Source organism: Polyergus mexicanus, unplaced genomic scaffold (assembly GCF_030449975.1).
Source record: "Polyergus mexicanus isolate NDT 795.1 unplaced genomic scaffold, iyPolMexi1.0 SCAF_2, whole genome shotgun sequence".
Taxonomy (NCBI): domain Eukaryota; kingdom Metazoa; phylum Arthropoda; class Insecta; order Hymenoptera; family Formicidae; genus Polyergus; species Polyergus mexicanus.
The window spans coordinates 4261116-4281698 of record NW_027223322.1 but is presented as its reverse complement, the minus strand read 5'-3'; the positions used below and the strand labels follow the sequence as shown (position 1 = coordinate 4281698).

Here is a 20583-nt window from a genome sequence, read left to right as displayed (position 1 = left end):
CACGAACGTGCATTCGTCCGAGAGAGATCCATATTATCGTAATCATCGTCGAGACTCTTATTATCGTATACAATCATTAACAGCGACGTGTTCGTCCGGTCTTCGATATCAAGGAAATCCGTTGACTCTCTCCGTCGTTCGCGGAGCACGACGTTTGTTAAGCTCTATACTTACAATCAGGAACGCAATCGACCCTTTTTTGCGAGGACGAAATGGTGGGAAAAGTAGACAGCGACAACTCCCAGGCATCGAAGCTCATCTTGGATAAATTTACGACAAAGTTCGCGACAGAATTCTGTTTATAATTTTACGTATCATCTAGCATGGAAAATATTTTAAGAAATAAAATGTATATAATATAGGTATACAATATACAGGGTGTCTGACATGTAAGTAGCCAAACGAAAAGTGGAGATAGATCGGGTAAACCTGAAGCGAAAAGTCCTATACCATTTTGCTAAATCCGCAATAATTATTATACATGTCGGACACCCTGTATATACACATATACGTATGTATATGTGTATACATATATATGTATATAATATGCTAGACAGAGGAAAGTGCGATGAGATATTTCAGGAATTTAAATATACGTCAGAGATACAGACAGACGCCCTTTCATACTTCGAATAAGCGTGGCAGTGCATAATGTTATATCGCAGACACAATTCTTTCGGACGAATAAATAAGCGACGTCTTCACGAAAGCGGATATGGAAATGAATTGAGCTTGTTGCTAGTTGGAAGAGGTACCTGTCGAGACAAGGTACTCACTCAGATGGTCTTCATTAGTATTTATTAGAATCGCAAGAAGAGAGCCTATCGCGAGCGAGGTACATTAATAAACGGTCCATCGTCTTTCATCGTCGCGCCGCAGTTGCATCCTCTTGACGTAATAATTATGCGACGGAAGTAGTGATGAATTGACAGAAACGGAAGACAAAGGCGATGTAGTTTCGTATCTTGTGATACAGCGGATCATTCAATAGAGCGTCACATTTTAATTGGAGAGCAACTGTGATTGTACTTAATAGAGAAACGAATTAATTAGTCGCGTGTAATCTGAGCCAAGATGGAAGATGTTGATTAAAATAGCCATACGTGCCTGCGATTAATCTTTTTAAAAAACAATTTTAATATACATAAACTTAAGGAGAAAAAATTCACTTCGGTTAAAGGTTCATCTTGCTCGTGCGATTTTATATCAAAAAAGTATGTTTGGGTGATAAAAATTCTATCGTGACAAACAGATAGCAACATATAACGACAGATGACAAATAAAAACGTATAATGATCTATAATATATCTTTTTTTCTCTACTAAACTGCACGTCGCGTCGCTTCCATCATTTGCATTTCTATTTTGTCAAGAAGCGTAATTGTACAACATCTCTTTCAGGATGCGAATAACAATGTGACAGCGTCGCAAATAGACGAGGAAAACCGTTTTGTAACAAACACCATTAGATCGCTTGATATTTACATTTTTTAAATCGAAACCATCTCTCTCGCTCTCCTGCGCGGATGAATTTCCATTTCTCTCCGTTACGAAATTGTTTGCTGCACCTGCGTCCTTTTATCGTCATTCACCGCCCTCGTATCCCGCACCCCCGTCCTTACCACCTCCTTTTATCATATCGCTTTTTATTTCGTCGCCGACGCGATATATAAAGAAATATCTAAAATACCTGGAATAAACTTGCGCCGAGACACTTTTCGCCGACACCGAGAAAAACAAGACTGTTTATATCCCTGTCTTGCACACGCTTAGCGAACGCTCCTCCGAGGTCTTTGGCCTCCTCGTCAGCCCTCTTTATTCTCCTTCCGCGTGTGTCTCCGTATATAACGGTCGTTCAAGAAATTCGATCGAGCGCGAGGTCTATTGAACCAATAATAATCGATGACGGACGGGAGAGATGCAGCCAGCTGCTTTGAGAGCGTTAGCCTTTGCCTCTTCGTTCTTTGAGAAGGAACCTGCTAGGTAATTATTTTCAAATAAACGGACGGTAGACGACGACGCCGTTAGGTTTAGTCAGGTTCCTTCTACCTAACTTCGCGCTCTCACTACGCTCTTTCGCTTCCTTCTTCCTCCGCACAAAGCATATACAACGTGTTCCGCATCCGGGAAATTTAATCTACGAATCCTTTGTGCAATTTAGCGTAGATAACGCTAACAGAAACGTAAATTAATTTATATATATATACATACATTCTAGTAATTGAAATACATTTTTATTAAAGATTATTTTATAATAGGGAGAGAGAAAGAGAGAGATAATTTCATAAATTAACTTAGAAAATAAAATCGTCTCCGTTAATTGCGCACTCGAGCCTATTTTAATATTTAAATATGAATCCTAGCCCAGGAGAATGGAGACGACAAGCAGAGAACAAGAAATATGAAGAAAATTTACCAAAGTTGTTCCCTACGTATGATCCACCTTTGTTCGTGGCACCTGAACAAACGCGAAGATAGGATAAGACGCGAAACTTTTAATTGCGCCAGACGACTTACGTCATCGTTCCTTCATTAAGCCTTGCAAAGCAGCAGTTTCAAATTTACAGAAATTTGTACACGGATTTTCTTCACCTTTCCTGGAAAAGATCAAAATTTCATTCGGTTTTTAAACAAGTCTGTTATAGAGCGATTTTGTCAAGAAAGGTTCTTTTTTCACAACACGCGGATTATTTGCAGTCGAGAATGACTTTGATAGCTTATAGTAGATTAAATTAATTGGCGTTCATAAATTAAAAAGCTCAAAAGTTCAAAAGTTCACTAAATATTTGAACTTGAAATATTAAACTTGATTAACAATGGAATATTTTTCGTCAAAGAGCTAGTAAATTTTTATTCGCGAAGGCTGATTGTTTCGGCTAATTGCAATTTATTAAAGAAGTTTTATTATACTTTAGTAGAGAATATTGTTTTAGCCTGCTAATTGCTTTTTTATACCTGCTTCCCGAAAATTAAATAAATATTAATAACGCAAAACTTCGAATATCAAAAGTTTGAAATAAAATATATTGATTTATTCTCAAAATTATATAGTTAGAATTTCTTAAGCAATTAAAAATCGGATTTTTCTAAGAGTAGAAAATCTTAATTATTCTTTTTTTTCTACTCTAGACTGCCAAATTATATCAAACTAATTTTATTTATTATTTTTGCATCGACAAATTTAAATATCTATTTGTATATATATATATATATATATAGGAAACTATTATATATAACTATACATTCTTATTATAATTGTATTATAGTATTTAGTCATGTCGTTCTATCCTCAGGTATCGGAGCCTTCAATCGAGCAATGCTTATGAACGTCGGCTATGTGGAGGCTCTGAAAGAAAGAACCTTCGACTGTTTCATCTTTCATGATGTTGACCTACTTCCGGAGGATGATAGAAATTTGTATACTTGTCCCGAGCAGCCCAGACACATGTCTGTCGCGGTGGACAAATTCAAGTACAGGTAAAAGCACAAATTTCTCTTCACCAATTTTATATAAATAAAGATATAAAATATGATTAATTATATATAGATTTCAAATATATATTATACAATAAAATCAAAGTTTAAATAAATAAAGTAAATCTAATTTTTCAAATATATATGATTTAGAATATCTAGATCTATGATATAACATATACATTTTCGGTATTTGGCAAGAAATAAAATTTCTTTTTCTTTTTCGAAAAAAAGCTTGTTTGTAATATTTTCAAGTGTTCGTTCCGTAGATTACCTTACGCCGATCTTTTTGGTGGCGTATCCGCAATGTCGCGCGAACACTTCCAACTGGTGAACGGCTTTAGCAATGTCTTCTGGGGTTGGGGTGGCGAGGACGACGATATGGCGAATCGCATCAAGGCCCATGGCTTGCATATCTCGCGTTATCCGGCGAACGTCGCGCGCTACAAGATGCTCACGCACAAGAAAGAGAAAGCCAATCCGAAGAGGTGAGTCGAAAAGAAATTACTATTTTTTTATCAATTATCAAAGAAATATAATTAGCTTTCTAATATCATTGTGATAAATACTTATTGTTTCAGGTATGAGTTCCTGAAAACAGGCAAAAAAAGATTTTCCACTGACGGGCTAGCCAACCTGCAGTACGAATTGAGCGACAAGCGGAAGCCAAAATTATATACGTGGCTTCTGGTGAGACTGACGCCGCCGCAGCCCAGCTGATGGCTACCCTGGCTCGGCTGAACGCTCCTACGCGCCAAGTTTATCCCTAGTAGCAAGGTCAATACGATCATGAGCGAGAGCACGTCTCTGGAGCTTGCTATTCATCGATGGAACAAGATCAAGAACGAAAATCATTCGCGCAAAATATGTTCGCAAGAGAAGCGTGACGTTCTTCTTGCGTGAAAATGCCATTTCATTGACGAAAAGACGAGGTTCCAAATGCACCGGCTATTTGTATCCTTAACTGATCTAACTGCAAACATTTATGGCACACTCGATGCATAATGCAATTCGTTGAAAGTAAGAAGCTCAAGTATGAATAATGAGAAAGATAAAAATAATGAGGAATGTTTTGTAAGATTTCGTAATCCTTAATTAAAAGGGATGCCATATAGTGATATGACTTCTCTGTATTTAGAATTTCCAATTAATCCTATGCCATTCACGTTTTATCAGAGATTGATCGCTTTTGATGTTTCTTTCTTTCGATCAAAAAGGTAAGAAAATTAATAAGCCGAAAAAACATATCGTTTGCATACTGTATTATTAAGGAAGGACTCTGTAAAATTAAAAATTTCGAGAAGTTTGGCGCGCAGGAGACGCGGAAAGATTAATGCGAAGCTAGAGCGCGTCAGTGTTAGGAGTTACGAAGAGGAGAAAGATACTTTCGTATGGGAGTTGTCGAATATCTCACCGTTGCATGAGGGCCTCGCCCTCAGTTCGTCCCTCTTCCCATGGGAGGAGGATGTTGTTACGTGATATATTTTTATTCCTCATATTTTTTTATCGCGATGATAGGTTAGAGAGCGAGTAGAGAGTAGCATACGAGCTGTGACGTGCCAAAGGAGAGAATGTGTGTGTGTGATGTGCGAGAGAGAAAGAGAAAGAGATAGAAAATACAAGGAAGAAGCCGAGAGAACGAGGAGCTCCAATATCCTTTTTAAAGTCAAGCCACGATATTATACACGATACTATATACAAAGCAAACTATCGTCGTTCGAGGAAACTTTAGAGAGCTTCCGCTTTTACGGCTATATGTCCTATTCATCGTTAGGCGATCATTGCGCACGGTGTGTCGTCTCGTTAGCGAATAAAAAGAAGCAATCCTGACAATGAATTAAAAAATCATAAATAGCCTGTTAATAATAATGAGTCAGCTAGTTATTTGTTTTGAATATTAATGCGATCCGAGAGTTAGCAGAGACGACCTTCCAACTCTTCCGCTAACGAGAAACTACCGTATGATTCTAAAGATAGAGTGGATTAGAGTGCGTAATGAGAAAATATACAGGAGGGAGCATAATATTGCGGATAAAGTTTCTCGTAGGCTAATCGCATGAGATGTAACGTGAGAGGTTTCGAATCACTTTTCAAGATCGCATGTCACTCGTTAAACCTTGATCCGAACGTGTTCTGAATTCGTAATTCGAGCTCTCAAGGCGAGATCGGAGCTTATTTTTTTACAAAACTGTCTGTTAACTTCGTTGCGAAGGATTGATTTTTCGGTCAATATGAATGCGAGCGAGCATTTCATTGTGTGAAATGAAGAAATGGTACTTAATTGTTTGATGGTAAGCGAGGATACGCACAATTTGCTCGCGTATACTTACGACTAAATATGAAATAAAATTACCTGTTTGCCTCAAGGTAAGATATAAGAATTCTTCAATAAAAATCATATTTTTCTTCCAAGACAAATATTGATCTTCAGACTTAGTTGTAGCAATATCTCGAATAAGCAGTTTTTAATTAAAATCAGAACAAATATTTAATTTTAATTTAACCAATTATCAAGTTTCGTAAAAAACTAGAATCAGAAAAAAACAAAGAATCACTTGAAACAAGAATAAACTTAACAGAAGTAATTGAAAAACTTTAATGAATTCTTGGCTAATAAAAATATGAATTATTTAATTAACTCCGATCAAGAGTAACTGATGTTTTGTACAGTTTGTCTCTAAAATTAACTTCTTTACACAATTAGACAATTATACGTTTTGAGAGAAATAACGTAAATATATATCTGCTGAATGCATATGATCGAAATCCACTTGGATATATGCGAGACGATAGCGAGCGCATTCAAGACTTAGGATACACTAACATATCACGTCTTGTCATAGAGTGTAGTGAGACACGTGTGAAACTTCATGTTCATGTATGGACAGGTATACTTAAGCATTAAGCGCAAGCGAGAGCACGGGCTGTGAATAATGCATCTTTCGGCGGCTAAAAGGATCACGATGAAAGAAGTTTAGGAGATAGATTCATAATGACGAGCGGTACAATTAACATTCATTTCCTTTCGCGTTGCGTAACCAATCGCAATCGATCGATACTTCTCCCCGTCAAAACTCTCCGCACCCACCCAACTGCTTTTCAAAGCTATCCGACTTATTACTTCGCATTTAGCTTTGATAAACTATGTTAAAATTTTCAACTGAACATTGATCTCAACATTTTGGCGATAGCAAAATAAATTATATGTTCTCATACCTTTTCTTTAGTCAATGTAAATGTAATGAAAAAATATTAATAATTTAAATGTGTCTTAATTAATTTAATTTATTATAAGGCTTGCTTTTCTTTTCAAGCGAGGGAATCGTAAATGCGAAGTGATAAGTTTTTCTGCTGGAGACAGGATTCAATTGATGTTTGCGTTGTACGAAGTGGCACGTGCATGAAAATTCCGACTGAAAAAATATGAGATGCGGGAAATACTGAATATGCGTTAGATACGTTCCTTTTATCACCGTTCCTGTGATTAAACATTCCGATGCTGTTATTCGATATGTAAATATGTAATCAGTTCGTTTTGTTGTTTTTGCGTAATCTGATTTTATCCCCTCAGACATGAAATTAAAATCATTCAAGTTATTACTTATTCTTCTGAAATTGAATATTTAAAATTGTTTCATACATAAAAGAGAGATTTTTTTGCTCAAAAATATTAAAACTCTTCTGTATTCTTAAAAAGAGAATTCGATTGAGAGTTGTGAGAAAGAATAATTTTTAAAATTACATTAAATAAGAAAAAGAGAGGGAAAAATAAAGCTATATATACATAACAATGGTTGTTTTCTTTTAATTTGCCTATCCTGTTTTAGTCTTGAAATTTACTGTTACCTTATATCAAATTTAAATTCAATACAGAAATAGTGTAAAAAAAAAAACTTGATAAATATTGAATAAAAATACAGAATGCTAAATAATTTTGTGTTTCGATAAGAGACAGGTAACTTCGAATAAAAAGTCTGAGGAGGATAATTCGGTATAAGTATAGCTAAGTAATTTTGTTGAGAGGTATTTATAAGAATTACCTCGAATATTTTTCGTTACGCGACTTAATAATTAATTTGTTACCGAATGGAAATGAAAGACAAGCGGAAACGAACGTGCGAAGGAGAAACGATTCGAGATAATATTTCAGTGTAGCTCTAAAGAAAACGTTGTATCATATAATATTACTATAATCGAATAATCAGGAATACCTAAGATAATTTAAGACAAAGAAAATAATTTAATGTACTCCCGAAAAAGAAATATAAATCACAATTTACAGGAAAGTTAAATTTCATCGATATAATCAAAAAATAAAATATAACTATATAATATATATATATATATATATTATATATAGTTATATTTTATTTATTATACTAATAGAGTCTTAAATATATACTTTATTAAATTAAATTATTGAAACTATCATAACTATATAAAAAAATCAGAATATTATTTATTTCATTATATTATCTTTTTGACAATGAATTATATTTTATTTCTCGAGCACGTTATGCATGACGCGTAGAAACGGCCCGATTGCAATACTCGAGTGTGTATAACAGAAAAAAAGGTTTTTTGTTTTTCGTGAATCACAATTGAATTAAATTCTTTTTTTTTATATTTTAAGAATATACGATCGGATTAATTTACGTGACACACTCTATGTATTGTGAATACGCTAGGCTAATTTGGTGCGTTTGATTGCCGTACGAGAGTTTCGCAGGATATGATCATCCTGTTCTCTTGCATTTTTGCGACTTGAACTTCTTCCATTGAGAAGACGAGACTTTTATACGTATCACTGTACATTTTGCACATCCATTTTTTTTCGCGTACATATGGAATATTTTAGAAGCGTTTTTTATCGAGAGAGAAGGATTATTCTTTTACGATAATCGCGAGAGTTATGTAGTTTTATGCGATCAATTTATTATTATTGTATCGTTATTGTTACACTAGATTGATAAGAAATTGTTTAAAGCTTGGAATGCAATTATTTTTTAATATTTGTCTTTACCACGAAATTGCAGTTCTCGTACGGCATGTTCGATATTAAACACCAATTTCAGCAAAGACGAGATAGTGATTAAAGATATAAGTATTGCATATAAGGAGTAATCGTTAAGTATTTATATGAGAAGGTGAGCGACAGAATGTGTGAGAGAAAAAGAGGCGTATGTAATACGGGGTGTGTAATGTATTACATATATATATATATATATATATATATACGCGATGCCGTCTCTAATTAAAAGCATCAGGAAATCTTCAAAGCGCGGACACGAGGACTTTTCATATTACTAATCCTAGATTGGATTGTTGATGCGAGAAAATATTTTGCGAATATTTCGAGAAAATAATCTGTCATTACGAACTTTATAAAAGCGCATTTATGTAATATTATATAACTATATATAGCAAGAAATTTGTGCAAATCTGTACATATATATCAACCGAATATTCTGAGATTTCTCCAAATATTTTTAGAATTCTTTGGAGGAATTTGTAGTTTTCCTCAGAGTCGTCTCAAAATATTTCAAAATTTCTTAGAGTGTTTTCTGATCATTCTTATAATTATAATGTTAGAAAACGTTATATAAATCCCCGGAAAATATTTTCAAAATACTATCCTTCTCCTCCGTTGGAAAAAAATATCTTCTCGAAATATGCTTATTTCGCATCACTAATCCGAAAGGGATAATTGAGATAGGTCCTTCGATTGAAGAAAAGGATCTATTGTTTAAAAGCAATCATTTTCGATTTTTATAAGTCAAAAAATTAAAGAGAAAAAATTATGATACACATATATATATATATATGACAATATTTATATAAATTGGCTAAGAAAAAATTATCTAAAAAGGTAATGTGGATAAATGCATAAAGTATGGAGATTATCCTCGTGTACGTTAATATCTGCTTCTTCTCAATTTACCGGAACATCTGGGAGGCTATTTCCCTTCTCACAAATTACATTCGTAATGTATTGGAACAATAAATTTCTGTTAAAGCATATTCCTTTTTTTCTATCTTTAGTACTGCATGTCATCTTATCTTAACTCGAGAAACAAATATATACTCCAATGACTTCTGATCATGCTATTATCTCGTGACAATACTTATTAGCTTGTGTCAATAAAACGAAACGTGCAAACGTAGTTTCTATATAATTTCGCGAATGTAAACTAAAATTATCAATATTGATAGAGGTTTAGCCATCGTGCATGTGCGGATAAAGCGGAATGAATCGATACTTGAATTCATCCTAAAGATCGCAAAGAGGGTGATTATTTTTTTCTGTACCGGAATAAATTCCCACAAGACGCACGTCCGATATGTATACGTATATTTGATTTGTGCTGCTTACGAACTACGAACATTTAGCGCATAAAATGTATATAACATTCCTGTGGTAAATACAAGTGCAATGATTGTGTGCTAATAATGCGCAGTATAGAATAATGGAATTATCGTTTCGAGAGAGATGATTATCAGCATACATTTGAACGTTCAAGTTTTCAGCTGATATATCATCTGATCTATACGGGATAAAATAATACAAAGCCATTTTAATCTCTTCTTGATTATAAATGCCTACTTTGGCATCTTACAATTCTGATAATTAATTTTTAATTATAACGATGAACAAGAAATTTCAAGATTTTAATATTTCTTATAGATTTTTAGAGAAAAACGGTAATGCTTTTTCTAATAATATATTATCTGATATAACAATTCTCTTGTAAAAAAAATATTTGTGTAAAGATAAAAAATATTTTACAATAAACCAATGTTTTATCTTAAAAATTAATAAAGATAACGAAAAATTTTGTACAAAAACTTTAATCTCTTCCTCTCTCTCTCTCTCTCTCTCTCTCTCTCTCTCTCTCTCTCTCTCTCTCTCTCTCTCTCTCTCTCTCTCTCTCTCTCTCTTTCTCTTTCTCTCGAAAAGAGATTAATATGACTTATTTAATTTAAAAAAATGAGCATTTTGACTATTTCATATCATCTTGTGATAAATTCCGTGAATCTATGAAAACCTTCCATCAGAATAACTATATTAGAATCGACGTAATTTTATCTAATAGTTTAAAAACGTCGTTCTTTGACGATATAACATCGACTAATGGACAGTAAGTTACCATATAATATGTACTATATCCGTTATATCTTTTTCTTTCGAAAACGAACACAGCCCTATGTCGACCATGCGGTAAAAAATATCAAATTATTGTTTCGAAAATATTATAAAACCGAATCAATAATAACATATTATCGCGAAATGAGGACTTGAATTGTCCGATGTCACGTAATGGCGATAATTACATACAGATATATGATTTACAACCAGGAATACGATATATTTACGATTTAACAATTGATAAATTAAATATCAATATAGTTAACGCTAAATTATGTTAACGTTCTCCCCTCGATTATCAGCGACATTATTACGTCCTACTTATGATACGCGCACATTTATTCATAACATAGTATATCAACACATTCACACTTAATATATCATATGCAAATATTGCGATAATTTGATAGCAATCGCTCTTTAAATCCGTCGACGCTATTAATGAAATTGTATCATCATCGGTGCGCAAGAAAGCTCGTTCATCAAATTTGACCTCTTTAAATATGAAAGAAAGTAACAGAAATGTGAGCTTTACAAAATGAGCTAATCGCAAATTACGTCAACAATGTATTAAAAATAATGCGATTTTTTCATATCTGTTTAAATGGCTACGTTTACATTAAACTTTGTTCTTGCAAGAAATTTTAACGAGAACTTCAGTTAACAATAAGAAATAGTCCAGCTATTCAATCAAAGGTTCAATTATCAACGATTACGTAAAGGATTATCTCTATCCAGCATCCGTAATAGGAAATCGATCTACGAAACCTGGTGTTCTCTCGATTCTTCGCGTTTTGTGTATGATGTGTAGATTGTAGATAAAAGATTGAAATTTTTTTCTAATAAAAATAACAAATAGGTATTAACCCTGGAATATGCATTGGTATATGACAAGAATTCACTAAAAAATCGTTTTAAAACGAATTTATTCGCATACTATGTTGTAGATGTAAAATATTCAAAATACACGAGGTTAAAATGTGGCAGCGATATTTTCAAATTTGGACGGGATGCATTTTTATTCACATAAATTGTCCTCTCAAGAATTAATTTCATATCCATATGATAATCAGTTAAACGACTAATTAATTAATTAATTAATTATATTTTTATGATTTATTTTGTGATAAATTTTATAAATTTTTTTTAGAGATATTCTCTCTCTCTCATTATAATTATATATTTTATTTAAAAAAGTTTTAATTAATAGACAGATTATATCAATCTTTTTTAAAAAATTGAGAAGAATTTATTTAATAATGAATTTATCTGATCTGTGGATCGAGATTTTTAATTTTTTGGTTAACTTTGAAAATTAATCTTTAATATGCTGATCTCTCTTTAAAGTTTCATGTTTTGAAAACGCGAGTTTACGACTAATTTTAATCTAATTTCCAGAGTTAACACTATTAACAACAATAAAAAGCGCGGTATGTCTCGACATTCTTATATTCTCTTTCATTGATGTTTGTGCGATATGTATGTGTAAAGTAATTGGCACATATTTATATGTATATTGGTATATATACGCGTTATACAAAATCCATTGCAAATTGATCTCACCCCGATTACCGCAATCTTTTTCCGCTGCGGGTTGGTCCTCTTCAAAAATCAGCATCACTGTTATTATATCGAATAGAAATCATGCGCGCAACTATTCCTTCGTTTCCTCAGCTGATATAGAAACCTCACTTGGACTTAACATAGTCTCGTTAAGATTACATCACACAAGATAGACATCACTGTGTCGCGTCTCCGCTGCCTTTCTTCGGGATTCGCTAAAAATATTATCGGCAAGAATCCTCGATATTTCATGTCTAAATTCGCGATCGGAAGTTATTAGGACAGTTCGGCTGAAGGGTCTCTAATGACTGCCGTTGGTCTTTTTGGCTTGGCCGTTGTTCGAAAGATGTTTCCAGAGGCCTGTTATCAACGGCACATCCCTGAAACTGTCGGCCGCCGGCTATCCTGCCTGCTACGAGCACATGAGATCGACCGATCTAGATTCACCCCAAGCGTTCTGCACCTTAAAACCAGCGCTCGGTCGGGGCACCACATGATGAGCCGGGGTAGACGCCGTTGTATGGTGCCTAAGCGTGGTCATAGGAATACTGTTGTTGATCGCCGCGTTCTTCTTCTGGCTTTTTTTCGCGTCTGATTCCTCCTCGAAACACACCTAAAACAAACGAACAATTCACGCTGTTAAATAAATTTTTATCTGCTCAATTTTATTATTTCTCATTGGCAATTATAAATTGAAAATAATAACGATAATTATATTATTATTGGAATGTTATTAACAGGTTAAAACTTTTTTCATATATAAAATTGTTTCTAGAATTTTTTATCGATATAGAAAATATGGAGGAGTCAATGATAGATTTTTGTTTTGTGATTCAAGAATATATACGAATACATGTAATGTTCCAAATATTTTGATCAGTTATAATGAATAAATTTATAGAGCATGTATGAATATAAAGTTTCTCGATTCATTTGATTTACAAAACATCGAAGAAAATATTTTGGCGCTTTCCCAAGTAAAAGTATAAAATATATATGTGTGTGTATTTGAAATTTTTCCAAAATTCTCAAGGAATAAATACGAACGACTGCTATTCCGGATACTTTAATTAATCTCCAAAGGAGCAACCTCTTCTCCTATCTACTAGTACGATGTGAATTAACGGCGAGAAGCTTATAAATGTAGCAACATGATGTAAAATATCGACTCGATGTTGCAACGGCAAAGAGATCAAAGGCCTCGGAATTATCGATTTACAATCGGGCCCCTTTTAATGGGCGTCAGCAACGACAATGATGCATCAAAGAGAGAGAGAGAGAGAGAGAGAGAGAATTTCGCATTTTATCACTCACCCATGAATTTCCTGCCGGTTTAGGATCGTTCGACAGATCAATTAGTAAATTCTTCTGGCTTTCATTACGCCGTTGTTGACCGTTCTGCTTATTTTGTTCGTTGATCTTGCCGGTGGTTTTTGTCTCGCTGGCGTTTTTTTTCTCATTATTATCTGCAATCAAAGATACAGATCAAATAATTAAAATAAATAAATAATCGAAGACATGTATAACAAAAGATATATTATTTCCGAATAAATTGATAATATTGCATAAAAAGATAGAATTGTGCAAATAAATATATATGAAAAACACTATTTACTATATAAAGTAACGTAAAGCACTTGAATATGGTATATTAAGTAAATCATTATTCACTCTCATTTTACAATTAAATGTTCGGTTAATGAAAATTACTCTATTGTTTGTGAATTTTTTATAATTGAATATTATTTTTTATATTTGAATATTATTCATGTGTCAAAACTTCTATTGGATAAACATTCTTTTCGAATTGAGAGAAGATTCAAAATTTATAATAATTTTGTTGTATGTTGAGTTATATGTAGAGAGATTCGATAAAAATATGATTTACGAAATATTGCGATGAAAAGATTTGAAAATGCAAATTAATTTTTTAGCGCACGGATTGATACAGATGAATATTTATTTTTGAGATGAAGCATCACCTATATAAACCTTTCTAAAGCTCTGCGCCTCCAAATATTCGATGCAATATTTAAAAGTGACATATTTTCATGCAATATCCATAAAATAAAATCCTTGGAATCTAAAAATCAATAAACTAGTTTTGCGATACAGCGAGAATTAAATTGATCGATTATGAAAATATCGGTGTCGTCTGGTATATTTCGGCACAAACGTCCTATATCAATGTGAATCATATATTATGTCAGCAATGAAACATTGATACAGCACCAATGAGAAATATTCAACAAAAGTAAAATATTATAAACTTTCAGGAGAGAATTATTTTTGCAATGATTTTCTTTTTCCTATTAGTATTTTGTTTATCAGTTTGTATTGGAACAACAATCTGGTATTAAAATAAGCATAAAATTAGACGAATTAGAATTGTATAATACTTTCTACTTTCTATACTTAAATGTGATAGTGTCATTAAAGGAAAGATGATTAATAATTGAGAATGTCCAGAAGTGAAATTACAATACTTTTCATTGTTGCAGAATATGTGTGCTACCCTCAATATTAACGCACAATTTCCTGGCTCTCTCGCTCGGTGCATCCCGCAATATCCGTACTCTCGGCGGGTTAAGTGCAAAGCCCATATAGGCACTGCACTTCACGATCATCGTGGCAGCCACCCTCTTTATATTCCCGCTCACACAAACCCGCTCCAGATTAAAGCAAGCAACAACTTTTTCAAAGTGCAGACAAACGAGAATAGGCTCCATTTCTACTCATTTGATAATGAATATATTTAATTTTTCCTCAAGTTCTAATCGTACAAACTTTACCTAAATTAATAATTATATATAACTTATATAGAAAATTTGTCCTCTTCGAAAATTTATAATACTATTAAAATTTATAATTATATAATTAACAAATCTTTTTTTTAAAGATTTTAATTTTTTCTTTATTAAATTAACAGGACCTTTTAAATCGTATTTATTTCCCCTATTTTTTAATTTTTTTTTTTATTTTCTCACATTTTTACGAGAAGATTTTTATGTCGTCTTGAAAAATTATAACGATCGATTTTAGTATAATATCACTAATATGAAAAGCTTCCTCACCAGTCTTATCGCCCGTCAAAGGAGGACTCTTATCTTGCGCGTGATGAACCCTGGGATCGGACTGCGACAACTGCCACGCCTGATAAGCCGTGTTGAAAGCCTGTGCCACAGTCAGTGTCACTGTCTGCGCCATTTTTCTCTTAGGGCAGAGAAACGCGTGACACTCCATCGTCTCGTTCAGATTCGTCGCGATAAACGCGAACACATGATCGTGCGTCGCATCCGCCGAGCAATACGAGATCCTGAAACAAATTGATAACGAACGAGATCCGAATTATATTATACATTGTAAGAATTAATTTTTTCTGTCAAAAGTAACTTCTTCCTTATCTGTATATCTTTTAAGGAGATTAAAAGAGATCACTGTCCTCACACGCGTATCTCAACAACGCAGCGTCCTCAACTATGGCGATAATCTCAGTTTTACGCAATTTTTTATGCATATCCTGCATTATGTAAATTTATGTTTACCACTTACGGCGACAGCTTCTTCCGTTTATGTCGCACTGTAGAATGTTAGCTCCGTGTATAAGAGCCGAAAATTTGCTGGAGGGCAAATCCGAAATTCCGTAAGGGAAACGAGAATAATATAATATGTAAAGGAAACAATGTGTGTGCGTGCGTGTGCGTATACGGGATGCATCGTGAACGCTTATAAAAGAACGGATGCAGTGATATAACTAGAAAGGAACTCCGGAGGGGTGTACTGAGGCACTTTCATCCCTTATCTTACGTAACGGACTTGGCTTATTTTAATATATGGTATATATATATATATATATACCTAATAGTGAAATAAAATAACAATAAGTATATACATACTTTATGTGTACAAAATATAATAATTATATAATTTTTAAAATGTTTAAATATTTGCTATATAAAATGGCAATGAAATAAGTACAAACACACACATATAGAATGATTTCTTGTGCAAAAAAAAAAAATATATACTTTTTTTTTTCCGTACGGAAGTTTGTTTTCTAGAACGTTAATTTTCTTTCTTTTATTTTTTCTTCTCCTCCGTTCATCTTTTTCTTCAACGTTCCTTCTCTTTTCTCGGACTTTTGAAATTATTGCTGACGGGAATCGATAATACCGTCGGCCCCAAAATAATACCCTTCAACGCTCTTAATCCGGCTGCTTAATTTTATTCAGCCGCGCGTCTTTGCACGCCGGTTAATTAACACGTCGTTGGCGCCAAATGGCGAGGAGGTTAAGGAAATTTTTAACCGAGCCGTCGTTTCTTCTTCTTCTCTTTTTTTCATGCTCCTGTGAAATTTCTCATTCGCCACTTCGGTATATTTTCGAGCGCATTATGCGCAAGCGGAAATAGAGCCCGGCGGCGGGTTAACAATGGGAACCTCGTTCTGGTCGACCTCGTCCAGAATTACGCGGCCGTTCTAACGAGTCCACGGGATCATTATCGCGAACGCACGAAAAAAGTTTATCCATTCATTTACGTCGCGCAGAAATTCGGCGAGGCTTTCTTTCGGAACGAGCCTCTTTTCGACTTTATTTTTTTATCACAGACACCGCTGTAGTCGATTGATCGATTGGTCAGTAACATAGATCTTATGCGTTATGTAATGTAAAATCCATCCGGACGAGCAATATTTAATTTTCTATATTTATTCAACCGTAGACTCACTCCTGATTAACCGTATGATATGCATTTATCAACATAACTAAACTTGTGAATACAAATTAAATTTTTGTTAGAAAGACAAACACACAAACACACATACATACACACACATGACAGTCTTTTATATTATGGATCAAGAGCCAAAAACACATTTAATCTGTTCTTATAATGCCTGGAGGATGAAAAAAATATCTATATGTTATTCAAAAATTGGTTCTTGATTGTGAAATTCGACATGAATTTTTTTTTAATTCAACCATTTTCACAAAAATGTAATTAAATGTACAAGTGTACAAAAATCCTGTATGAAAACTCAAATAAATCGAAAATAAAATAAAAAATAGTCTTGAAAATCCATTCAAAATATTAAAATAAAATTAAAAAATATATAGATTTAAAATAAACTAGGATATTATTTTTCACTTAATCTAGAAATCAATTTGATATTATTTAATTTTATTGTTAATAACATGTGAATATTTGAGAATACTCGGCTGTCTATTTCTGATACTACAAAAATATTTGTTACGGTGGCTGGAAAATATTATGTATATTATGTAAAACGTTGCAAACCAAGCGTAACGAAATTATCATTGCCGCCAACAGTTCGTAATCCTCTCGAGACCATTAATGAGATTGAAAATTTTGCAATCTGCAAATCGTATGGTGACCCGATGAGAGCGATAAAGAGAGGTTGCACCAGAATAACGGATCGGAAATAGTCGCGCCAATAATTTCCCGCAACGAAATCGTGCTCGTCGCATATCGCGACGCTCGCTGCGTCATCATCGTCATGTCGTCATTACGTCGGGTTGTCGATGCAACTTTTCTTGCATGTATGTATATATGTATGTATATATCGAATATAATTTGTCGCGGCTAGGTAACTCCCGGAAAAATATATAGCAAACGAGTTTCATTCGGCGCGATTAAAATTTCAATCGCGCATGTTCCGCGAAAAACAATTATTTATCGTTGCATTTCGTTCGTCATGTTCTCGTTATATTTTTGCCGCATCGAGTAAAATACATCATATTTCTCTTTTTTAGGTAGAAAAGGTTGAAAAGGCGAAAAAAAGCGCAAGTTTTATTATATATTATAAGACTGCTTCGATTTTGTATTAATAAGGGAAGCGCTGCCTTTGTGCGATAAGATAAAGATAAAGATAAAACTAATCGACAAATAACATAAGAATAGTGAATATCAAAAATATTGTAGACGTCGATACAAACTGAATTGGTGTTAAATATAATATATAATAGATACTGCGATCTTTTTATTTAAATCCTATAATGGAATATCAGATTAAAATTTCTTGATTCTAATTTCAAATTTTAATTTTATTCTAATTCAAATTTCTTTGTAATATTAATCTTTAACATCAGTTTTCACGCTAATAATAAACACTTAAAAGGTTTCAAATGTAATTTTGTATAATCCGATACGAGACTCTTTGATTGGCATTATTATATTGCTTAAAAGAAAAAAATCTATATATTATTCTCTCTACATATTTAGACTATATCTCAATCTAATGCCATACCTATATATCGACACTTGAAGCTGATCCTCTTCGGTGGTCAAGTTCGTCATCCTAATTCCTCTCAAACTCACAGCCAAAGAGACCCTTTGTAATTTTTTTCCGCTTGCTTTCGCCTGCAACAAATGAAATAGACAGGATAAAGTGCAATCATGTGCAAGAGCTTTCGTCCATTATCAAATAAAATTTAATTTCATAAAAGTATCTTTGTTCTCTATTATTTTTTCAAGATTAATTTCTTTGCAATATAGTCTGATATAATAAAAAGCAAAAAATGTTTTAAAAAATAAGATAATATAATTAAAAATTTCGAAATAATCTTCAAGTCTTCATTTCACGACTTTCTCTATGCCATAAGATATATATGTTTATGTTTATATTTGAAAAAATGTACATATAAAATATGATAATAAAAATATGATTATAACACCCGCGATGAACCATCATAGTGGGTTCTATTTTCAAATACTTTATATCTTAATTTCCAATTATGTAGACATTATTATTCTAATTTCTTTGATCAATTAACTCTATTTTTGCATTATATAATAATTTTGACATTCTTATAAGGAGGTATATGTGAAAGAGAAGAAAAAGGTTAATTATTGTTTCATTAAACAGCAATTTTTTTTATATTTATTTTCTAACATCTTAGATTAGGAGCACTTCCATTAGGAGTATTAGAAGCATCTTCCTGCCCTTTTTTCTTAATCATAAAAATTCTATACATAAAAATTTTGACTAAGAAATTTTAAAAAGATAATCTGAAAGATTCACACACTGAATATCAGATTTCTATTTTTTCCATCCCATAAGACAATTTCATCGTTTGCTCGAGCAGAGGAGGCAATGTTTACGAAAACTATTATTAGAGTAACTCGGAGATTTCCTCTATGGGTAAATTCGAGGCATAAAGCTGAATAAAATAAAGCAATGCAATGGTCCAGGTTATCTTTTTCAGAAATCAAATATCTCGTTGCTAAATCGTAAGCTTCCGCGTCGCTCTATGGTGATGCAATTACGGGGCTTCACGCGGATTAAGCGGTCCATTTAACAATTTAACCAGCACATAGAGATCCCCGCCGTCTTAATCGCGATCGCGCGAAATTCCGGAACGTTCCTTAATCCAGCGATTCTCGAGCGGATCTCATGGGCCTTTCTATCGCGGATACGTAATCAGGGAAGGATACACGTTTGCCTAATCCCTACTTAGCAATCTGATTAACCGGGATTCATGATAATACAATTCGCGTTCGAAAATGTGACTATTAAGTAATATTTAATATATTCAAGAAAGTACAAAAAAAAAGAATTAACAATTTAAATTGCTATAAATATATTAGAGTTTTTATCTCGAATTCTGATTTTAGATAAAAATAACAACAATAAGAACATGGAAGAAACATTACGAGCGAAAAGACATTTTATTGGTAAAATAAATATAATAGTAGCCGCGATTAATTTCGAATTAATACTATTACTTGAATACAAAAGATATTTAAAAATTTAGAGAGATTCTTCCTACAATAATTTTAGTTTATTTAATTGATATTATCGTTGAACAAATGATGAAATACAAGAAGCTAATTACACGGCAAAGGCGAATCTTGTATTAAATTTCACATTTAATAACGATATCAACGATATTATTATCTGCAAAATTATTTTACAAGTCACTCGAGAGAGACTTTAATTAAATTTTTTGCCCTCTTCTATTAAAATAACAACAACAATTATCTGAATTGAACAAAATGAGATTTGTAATTCGCATCAAACCTGAGTGAAATCTATAAAAATATAATCGCACACGAAGTTTCATGATAAATTAATGAATTCTTTCGTGGAAAAAAAAAAAATCTTGCAGCGATAACGAGGCTTCATAACTCCTATCTATCTTTTTGTTTATTTTATAATTGCCACGTTTAATTTGCAGCGCAACGAGCGTAATGCTTCTACTTATTCAGCCATGCTTTCAACAGTTATTTGTTGCAAGAAACCGGATATAATGCGCATTTCTCGCTTTTTCGATAAATTAAATATCTTAACGCCCATTATGTTCTCGTTTTAAAAAGAAAATCAAGATTAAAATATTTTCACAGATTGTTTTCTCTTTGTAGCTTTTTCATTTGATCGTAACA

At 33.0% G+C, this 20583-nt stretch overlaps 2 protein-coding genes across 11 annotated transcripts in view; one reads left to right on the top strand and one right to left on the bottom strand.

Moving 5' to 3' along the window:
• Positions 1-7843, top strand: part of LOC138944670 (beta-1,4-N-acetylgalactosaminyltransferase bre-4) — a 103234-nt gene extending 95391 nt beyond the window's left edge. For all 8 annotated transcript variants that reach the window (XM_070315516.1, XM_070315517.1, XM_070315515.1 and 5 more), the window contains 3 exons: positions 3293-3476; positions 3743-3961; positions 4055-7843. In XM_070315516.1, the coding sequence (XP_070171617.1) occupies positions 3293-3476; positions 3743-3961; positions 4055-4193 (542 nt within the window). In that variant the 3' untranslated portion in view covers positions 4194-7843. The remainder of the gene's footprint in view (positions 1-3292; positions 3477-3742; positions 3962-4054) is intronic.
• A 13-nt stretch (positions 7844-7856) lies between these two features.
• The window catches only part of LOC138944671 (low density lipoprotein receptor adapter protein 1), a 67950-nt gene continuing 55223 nt past the window's right edge, over positions 7857-20583 (bottom strand). For 2 of the 3 annotated variants that reach the window (XM_070315520.1, XM_070315519.1), the window contains exons 3-6: positions 18449-18561; positions 15258-15499; positions 13498-13649; positions 7857-12796 (exon numbers count right to left, since the gene is read on the bottom strand). In XM_070315520.1, coding sequence (XP_070171621.1) covers positions 12596-12796; positions 13498-13649; positions 15258-15499; positions 18449-18561 — 708 coding nt within the window. In that variant the 3' untranslated portion in view covers positions 7857-12595. Of the gene's footprint in view, positions 12820-13497; positions 13650-15257; positions 15500-18448; positions 18562-20583 lie in introns of all 3 variants that reach the window. The other variant, XM_070315521.1, reaches the window with a different exon arrangement.